Source organism: Penaeus monodon, unplaced genomic scaffold, assembly GCF_015228065.2.
Source record: "Penaeus monodon isolate SGIC_2016 unplaced genomic scaffold, NSTDA_Pmon_1 PmonScaffold_1386, whole genome shotgun sequence".
Taxonomy (NCBI): domain Eukaryota; kingdom Metazoa; phylum Arthropoda; class Malacostraca; order Decapoda; family Penaeidae; genus Penaeus; species Penaeus monodon.
Window position 1 is genome coordinate 3,308 of NW_023642888.1, and position 9,113 is coordinate 12,420.

The 9,113-nt window shown below is 45.5% G+C and overlaps 1 protein-coding gene across 1 annotated transcript; it reads left to right on the top strand.

Moving 5' to 3' along the window:
• Positions 1-1,013: 1,013 nt before the first annotated feature.
• LOC119569275 (vegetative cell wall protein gp1-like) lies at positions 1,014-3,215 on the top strand. The gene is made up of 3 exons (XM_037917509.1): positions 1,014-1,106; positions 1,199-2,509; positions 3,024-3,215. Exons 1-3 carry the CDS (start codon positions 1,014-1,016, stop codon positions 3,213-3,215), a joined length of 1,596 nt encoding a protein of 531 aa, XP_037773437.1.
• The last annotated feature ends 5,898 nt before the right edge of the window (positions 3,216-9,113 follow it).

Sequence of the window (9,113 nt, forward strand, 5' to 3'; positions counted from 1 at the left end):
AGGCTGTAAGCCCATTTCTTTTAAAAAAATCCAGTCCAATAAAGATTCCCAGGAAACCACACACACAGACCATGACCCAGGGTTTAAAATGTAAAAATTTATATCGGGGAAGAACGAACTTATTTGGGGAAATTTAACTTACCAGAGCCCTTATGGGTTTGTTGGGAGTCCTGCCCAAGGGCTCCTAAAGGGAAAGTAAAGAAAAATGGAGGGCTTGTTTGTTTGTTGCCTCTGACCCGGTGCCCCAGGAAGCATGCCACCCCAAACTCCAAGCATTGCACTACGGGCTTTCCATTTGGGGGTGGGGGTTGCTACTGGGCCCAAACTTCCACTTCTGATCCCTGATCTGTTTCCTGAGGGGCCGGTACCAGTGGTGCTGGTACAGCCCCACGGGTTTCCCTAGAGTTAACAGGGTGAGTTCCGGGAGGGAATCCCCCAGGGGATTCCCGAAAGGTCCTCAGGGAGAGAGCTGGGGCCTTTGTAATCTGTGGGACTCATAAAATTAAAATTCTAATTTTCCTACCCCCCCCCCCCTCCACCAAGGAGTCCGGGGGGAAAGCTATGGGTTGGAGCCCCACTTTACTTACGGGATGGCAGTACCTCCTTTCGGGCGTCTGCCCCCGCCAAGTGCCCCCTTTTCGCTTTCCCCCCGGGGCAGCCAAAAACCCGAAGTGCCTCCTTCAGGGGTCTGCCGAACCGCAGTCCCCTCCTTCAGCTTCTGCCCCCCAGCCCAGTCCCTTTCTTCACGTCGCCAAAAGGGGGGCGGGCCGGGGCAGTGCCCCCTTCAGGGGGTTTCCCCGCAGCCGCTGGGGCCTCCTTCAGAATTTGCCCACGGCCACAGTGCCTCCTTAAACCCGTCTGCCGCACCCAAAAGCCGCAGTGCCTCCTTCAGCGTTCCGGGCCGCACCCCGAAGCCGAACCCGAAATGCCTCCTTCAGCGTCTCCCGCGGGCCGAAGCCGAAAGCGCCCCCTTGGGGCGTCCCCCCGCACCGCAGCCGCGGGCTGAACCCGCAATGCCTCCTTCAGCGTCTGCCGCAGCCAAAGCCGAAGCCGAACGTCCTCCGTCAGCCTCTCCCGCAGCCGAAGCCGCGGGGCCCCCCTTTCGGGTCTTGCCGCCCCGCAGCCGAGCCAAAACCCGGCGTCCCTCCTTCGCGTCTCCCGGGAAAGCCGCACCCAAATCCGAAATGCCCCCCTTCAGCTTTCTGTTTCAGCCGAACCGCAGTGCCCCCTTCAGCGTCTGCCGCACCCGCAGCCCCCCAACCCGAATCCCCCAATTTGCCTCCTTCAGCCCTTGCTGCAGCCCAAAACCCGGGGGGTACCCCCTTCCCGAATCTGCCTTTCCCCCAGTGCCCCCCCCTTCAGCATCGGGCCGCAGCCCCCAGCCGAGCCCCGGGGTGCCCCCTTTCGCATCTGTTTGGCAGCCTCAGTGCCCCCTTCGGGCGCCCTCCACAGCCAAAAAACCGGGCAGTGCCCCTTTCAGCGTCGCCCAGCCGAAACCGCAGTGCCCCCTTTCAGGTCTGCCACACCCAAAAACCCCCCAGTCCCCCTTTCAGCGTCTGCCGCAGCCGAAACCGCAGTGCCCCCCTTAAAGCGTCCCCCCACACCCAAAAGCCGCGTCCCTTTCCTTCAGGGGTCTGCCGCAGCCGAAGTTGCATTGTTTCCTTCACGCTCCCAAAGCCTCAGTGCCCCTTCAGCGCTGCCACAGCCAAAACCCGGGCAGGGGCCCTCCTTCACCCGTCTCCCAACCCCAAAAGCCGCAGTGCCTCCTCAGCTTGCCAAGCCGAAACCCCGCAGTGCCTCCTTCAGCGTCGGGCCACGGGGCCGAAACCGCATTTCCTCCCCCAGGTCTGCCACAGCCGAAGCCCATTTCCCTTTCCTTCAGCGTCTGCCGCAGCCAATTTTGCAGTCCCTCCTTCAGCGTCTCCCCAAAGCCTCAGTGCCCCTTCAGGTCGCCACAGCCAAAAACCGCAGTGCCTTTTCCCAGCGCTGCCACACCCGAACCCGCAGGGCCCCCTTCACGCGCCAAAAGCCGAAGCCGCGGGTGCCTCCTTCAGGGGCTCCCACAGCCAAACCGCAGTCCCTCCTTCAGCGTCTCCCCGCAGCAAAACCGCATGCCCCCCCTTCACCCGTCTGCGCACCCAAACCCCAAATTGCCTCCTTACATCTGCCCACCCTCGTGCCCCCTTCAGCGTTTTGCCGCAGCTCCCGTGCCTCCTTCAGTGTCTCCACAGCCGCACCCGAAGCCGCAGTCCCTCCCAGCTTCTCCCCGAAACCCAAAAACCCGCAGTACCCCCTTTCCGCGTCTGCCACTGCCGAAACGCAGTGCCTCCTTCAGGTCTGCCGCACCCAAAAGGGCCCCAGTGCCTCCTTCAGCATCTCCAAAACCCCTCACCCTCCTTCCCCGTCTGCCGAAAGTTTGCAGTGCCCCCTTTTCAGGTCTCCCACAGCCCACCGAAGCCGCAGTGCTTCCTTCAGCGTCTCCCGCAGCCGAAGCCGCATGCCTTTTCAGGTCTGGCAGCCGCAGTGCCTCCTTCACTGTCTGCTGCAGCCGCAGCCAAAAGCCGCAGGGCCCCCTTCAACGCCTGGGGGGCAGCCCGCTCCAAAAGTCCCCCCCCCCCCTTCATTGTCTGTTGAAAACCATAGCCGCACCCCAAGTTCCCCCTTTTCAGTTTTCTGAGGGGGGGAGTTTACAGTTTGAGTCCCCCGGGGTTTTTTGGTGCTACTAACTTCTTCCGCAAAACCATTTTCCCCAGGTATCCCACCATCGGGGGGGGGAAATTTTTCCCCAAATACTTTCCTAAAAAAAAGGGCCAAAAGTTTGGAAATGGGGTTTGATGAGCAGCAGTCTGCTTTAAGAAGCTGAAAACTTTGCTGGAAAACTAAACCAAAATCCCAAAAACCCCAAACTTCAAGAAGGATTTTGAGTTGCACACAGATCCGGGCTCTCTTGCTTTTTGGGGGCTGCCTTCATGAAATTTGGGTGACCAGGGTATTTTTTTTTACATGCTGTATTTTTTAAACAGCAGAAACTCCAGAGTGCGAAACACGTTTCCCCGAAAATTGATTTTGAAGGCCTTAGCTGTCATTTAGGGTGTGGTGGGGTTTGTGCTTACTCTAGGGCTGTAGGCTTGGGGGCTCCCAATGCCATCTTTCCACTGATCCATGTGTTACGACACCGGACCAGATTCCCCCGCATGAAAAGAAAACGCACATAAATTCTCTTTCTATGATTTTTAAATATTAGAATGGGAAGGGGCCAACCAATTATTTTCCTAAATCTACATCCCGGCAAGTTGCAACAGCCCAACAATGTCACCCAAAAGGGGGTTACCCCCAGCAGACCCAAGGACCCAAAATTCAAAGAGATTTGGATTATTCAAGTCAAAGCCCCCTTTCCCCCTTTCCCGGGATTTGAATTTAAAATTTGACATCCTTTTTACCGTTTTCTACACTCCCTATAAAATTGTTTTCCCCGCTATTGTACCAGGGGTTCTTCGTAAATGCCCTAAAGAACGGGCTCACACTCCATTACCATGCATCCTGGATAAAAAAGGACATATGGAAACCCGTAACATGTTTTAAATTGGGCCCAAATATGATGGCGGATTTTAAAAACGGTATTTTGAGGGGTATAAAGTCATCCCAAACAGAAAAAAGAGGTGTAGCACGGGACAGTCCCAAGACGTAGTTTCCTTTGGCTTTTTATCCCTTTTAGGGGAGAAGTATCCTTTGGACAAAACCGATCTCACCGGGCCCCCTGTTCTTTATCCCTCTTCTCCACTGCCCAGCCCCACTAGGCCCCCCAAAAAAATTGTCCCATTGGGGGTTTTAATCACCCCAAAAAAGTTTCCCCGAGCTTTCCCTTAAAAATTTTAAAGCTTTTACTTCATGCTTATTTGAGGAACTTTTTTAACCCTTTTGGGGTTTCCCCTCTCCATTTTACCATTAGATACCACCTCAAGCTAATGGTCAGTTTAAAAGGCCCCAAACAGGTTTGTCATTCTTACATTCCAGAGCTTCGTTTTGCTCTTAACTCTTTGGCAGGAAAGGGAAACCCTTTTTTTCTCCTGACGGACGATAACGACGACTTGCAGCACCGTTTTAAAGACTGCCGACAGCAGCAGGGGAACCCTTTTAAGGAACCGGGCTAACTATGGGAGGGGCCCTATGATAACGGGCCAAGATCTTTTGCCCCAAGGAAGGCGATTTGGTGCTATAAAAGGGGGAGGGCCCAACCAAGCCCCCTTGGAGCAGATGGAGGGGCCCAGCAAGGAAATATGTAAACGTCTAGGTCCTGTCTTTTTCCAAAATTCAAAGACTTGGCCCCCCCGAAACGTTTAAAGGGCCCCATTTAATCATTTGCGACCATATGGGCAGTCCAGGGGGGCTTGCTTTTCCGTAGGAGGGCCCGGGGTTTTTTCCCAGGGGAAAGGACCTGGGGTAACCAGTCGAGGATCCCCTTTGGGGTTAGCCGTCCTGCCCACTGTGTGTTAGTCATGAACTTTCTATGTGACTCTGTGTACTTTGTGGTCTTACTCTCTCAACTGATTTTTAAATTCGTGAAATGTCCTCTGATTTTTAAATTCCCCTGAAATTTTTGTCCGGGTGTGATGTTCAGCACTTTCCCCTTTTAAATTTGGGGGCTCAAATTTTTTTAAAATTTTTTTTTACTGTTTTTTGTTTTACTTTTGGTCTTCTCTTTTATTTTTTTACTTTTGCTTTTCTTTTTTTAACTGTTTTATTTTGTTTATATTGTTTTTATTTTTTTCCCTTTCCGCATTTACTTTTTTCCCCTTTAGTTGTGGGGAAGGGAAAACCTTACGGAAAGAATCATAAATCCGGGTTTTATTATCATGTTCATTTTATTTCCCAAAGACCAGAGGGTGGGGGGGGCCGGGGGGGATGAGATTTGCTAGCCCAGGTGCTGAAAACCTGGGGGATGTATACGTAAATTTTTTTAGTCCATTCCGGTCGGACGTCAGAGGTAAATTTTTTTTTTTCCCTTTTTTTCGGGTTTCCTCCGCTGGCTGCTTCGACCGGATCGGGGGGACGGATTTGTAGCGTGACTTTTGTACTAAACCCCCCCCCCCTTGGGATGATGCTCGCTCCGTGTTTTCCCGTGTGTGTATGCGCTCTCTTTGGGGCGGCACCCTGTGCGTGTGTATAAAGCAGGCATCTTATATTGCGATTTTGTGTATATATGTTGTAGGGATATTTTTGTATGTTGGTCGTGAGTGTATGTGTGAGTGATTTAAGTGAACCCCCTTTCCCTTTTTTTCCCTGGAATTTTTCCCGTGAATTTTTTCTTATCTAAATTTAAAAACGTTCCCCCTTCCTGGGCCCTTAAAAAGATTTCCCCTGTGACATCCCCCCAAGGGATATTCCCCCCCCTTTGGAAAATCAAAGTAAATAGGGGGTTTAACAGCAGGGGGGGGGGCTTACCCTATTTCTTCCCCGACCTTCCCACACCAAAAAACACAAAAACACACAAACCACACCACAAACACACCACCCCAAAAAACAACACACACACACCACCACACCCAAAACCATAAAACCCCCCAATCCCCCCAAAAAACCACACACACCCCAACATCCCAAACCACAAACACACACACACACACACACACACTACACACACACACACACACACCCCACACACCACACACACACACACCCCACACACACACACCCCTTTTCACAGAGAGAGAGAAAAAGAGAAAAGAGAAACATATAAAAATACTATATATACATAAAATTTCATTTCATAAATACATTTCCCTACATACATACATACATTTCATACAACCTTTCATCATACATTTCATATATACTTACATACATATGCTTATATGTGTGTGTGTGTGTGTGTTTGTGGTGGTGTGGGGTATGTGGGGTTTTTGTGTGTGTTTTGTGGGGTGTGTGTGTGTGTGTGGTTGTGTGGTGTGTGTGTGTGTGTGTGTGTGTGTGTGTGTGTGGGTGTTTGGTTTTGGGGTGTGTTTTGATGTTTTTGGGGGTGTGTTTTTTATGTGTGGTTTTGTTTTGTATGTTTGTGTGTTTTTTTGGATGTGGTTTGTTTTTTGTGTGTGTATTTTGTGTGGGTGTTTCTGTGTGTGTAGCAATATTATAAAATATAAAATATATAATATATATATACCCCCCAAAATATAACATTATATATATTTTTAAAAAATATTCCCCAAAAGCACCCCACACACAAAACACACACACCACAAAACACACACACACACAAAAACAAACACACACACACACACAACACACAACCCCCACACACCCCCACCCCCCACAACCCCCAAACACACACACACACACCCAAAAAAAAACCCCACACACACACACCCAAAACACCAACCCACACCCACACAAAACACACCCACACACATAGGCTTTTATATATATTGTGTGTGTATATTTAAGCATATAATTTATATGTGTATATGTATATATAATGTATATATACCCCAGATTTTTATATATATTCACACATATATGATATATATATATGATAGATATATTTAAAATATATATATATATATAATATATATTATATATATTTTATAAATATGTATTATTTATTTTTTCATATAAATTTTATTTTACATATAATATATTTACATACAAAAACATACATACACCTTATAAAATATATAATATTTTATATATATTATATATATATATATATATATTATGGGATATATAAAATATTTTAAAATATATATATTATAAAAATATATATATATATTTATATATATTATATATATGCAAAATTTTATATTTTATAATATATAATATATATATTATATTATAATATATGCATATATATTATAGATATATAAAAATAATTTTATGCATATATATATATGAAAAAAAAATTTTATTTTAATATTTTATATTTTAATTTTATTATATATATATTTTTTATATATATATATATATATATATATTATATAATTTTAAAATCATTATATTAAAATATAATATATATATATATATATATATATATATATATATATATATAAATTTTATATATATGCATTTTATTTTAAATTTTTTTTTCTGGGGCTGGCACTGACTTTGGTTGGGTTAAACCCCGCCCCGTGGCCCGGTAGGCAAAATTGGGGTCCATGCTTTAAACCCCCCGGCCACCCCGGGCCTTTATATAATTTATATATTTAATAAAATATTAATACTTTAATATTAAAATTATATATTTTATATAATAAATTAAAATATATAAAATATATATATATTATAAATTTTTATATATATAACTTTTTTTTTTTGGGACTGGCACTGATTTGACTGGGTTCCCCGCCCCTTTCCAGGTAGGGAATTTGAGTCCGATGCTTTAAAACCCTCAGCCCCGCGGGGCCCCCTTTTAAATGTATATATATATATAATATATATATATTAAATATTATTATATATAATATATATATATTTTATATAAAATAAAATATTAATTTTTATATTATAAAAATATATATATATATACATATATTTAAACCCCTTTGAAAAATTTCGCTATTTTATGTACAAAAAACACCCAAACACACCACCCACACCACCCCAAACAACCCAAAAAAACCCACCACACCTTTAAAACACCACACCCAAAACCAAAACACCCAACCCAAACAAACAACCAACCCCAACACACACACAAACACCCACACACCCCAAAACACACACACAACACAAAAACCCAAAAACAAAAAACAAAACACACAAAAACACACCACAAAAAACCAAATAAAATACACATATAAGTGGGATTTTTCTCTCTCCCCTCTCTTTTCCTCTTTCTCTCCTTTAGGTCTTTTCTCTCTCCTTCTCTTTTCTCTCCTCTTATCTTCTATCTATTTTATCTCTTCTCCCATCTCTATCTCTCTCCCTCTCTTCTCTAAACCCTCTTATCTTTTCCTCCCCTTCCCCTTTCTATCTCTCCCTAACTCTCTCTTATCTCTCTCTCTATCTTCTTCTATTTTCTCTCTTAGCTCTCTCTCCCAAACTCTCTCTTTTATTCTCTCTCTTTGCTTTTCCCCTCTAGCTTTTTTCCACCTTCCCCTTATCTTCTTCCTTTCTCCCTATCTCTCCTCTCTAAACTCTTTCTTCTCTCTCTCTCTTCTCTCATTCCTGCTCTTCTTTTCTCTCTATCTCCCTTCATCTCTTCTCTCCCCTTCTTTCTCTCTCTCTATTTTCTCTCTATCTCTCTCTTATCTCTCTTTTCTTCCCCCTCTCTTCTCTCTCCCTTTTCTCCCATTTTCTCTTTTCCCTCTTCTCCCTCTCTCTCCCTCTCTCCCCCCTCCCTCTTCCTCCCCCTTCCCCCCTCTCTCTCCCCCCCTCTCTCTATTTTTCTCCCCTCTCTCTCTCTTTGTTTTTCCCTTTTTGGGGTGGGGTTGGGTGGGGTGGGGTGTGTGTGTGTGGTGTGTGTGTTGGGGGTGTGTGTGTGGTGTGGTTGTGTACCTACCCATGTATATATATATATATAATAAAAAATTTTATTAATAATATTTATATATATTATAATATATATAATATATCATACGCTATGTATGTAAACAAAAAACACACACAACACACACCCCACACAAACACCACACACACACACACAACCCCAGAGAGAGAGAGAGAGAGGAAAAGAGAAGAGAGAGGAAAAGAGAAGAGAAGAGAAAGAATTAAGAGAGGGGAGAGGTGGAGGGAGGGAGAGAGAGGGAGAATGAGAGGGAGGGGGAAAAGAGGGAAGAGAGGGGGAGAGAGGGAGAGAAAGGGGGGAAAGGGGGGAGGGGGAAAATAGAGAGAGATAGGAGAGATAAGAGAGATAGAGAGAGATAGAGAGAGAAAAAGAGAGAGAGATAGAGAAAGAGGGTAGAGAGGAGATAAAAAAAAAGAGAGAGAAGAGAGAGAGAAAGAGAAGAGAGAGAGAGAGAGGGGGGGGAGAGAGAGAGAGAAAGAGAAAGTAGAGGAGAGAGAGAGAGAGAGAGAAAGAGAAGAGGGAGGAGAGAAGAAGAGAGAGAGGGGAGAAAAGAGGGAAAAAGGAAAAAGGGGTACCATATGTGTTGTATATAGGATGGTGTGTTTGGGGGGTGTGT

What these genes read in the sequence shown, in the direction of transcription:
- LOC119569275 (XM_037917509.1), top strand. Translation starts at nt 1,014, where the DNA reads ATGCCTCCTTCAGCGTCTGCCGCAGCCAAAGCCGAAGCCGAACGTCCT. An exon ending in CCGCGGGGCCCCCCTTTCGG is followed by an intron (nt 1,107 to 1,198) that starts GTCTTGCCGCCC and finishes GCCCCCCTTCAG; the next exon opens with CTTTCTGTTTCAGCCGAACC. An exon ending in GAAGCCGCATGCCTTTTCAG is followed by an intron (nt 2,510 to 3,023) that starts GTCTGGCAGCCG and finishes TTTTTTAAACAG; the next exon opens with CAGAAACTCCAGAGTGCGAA.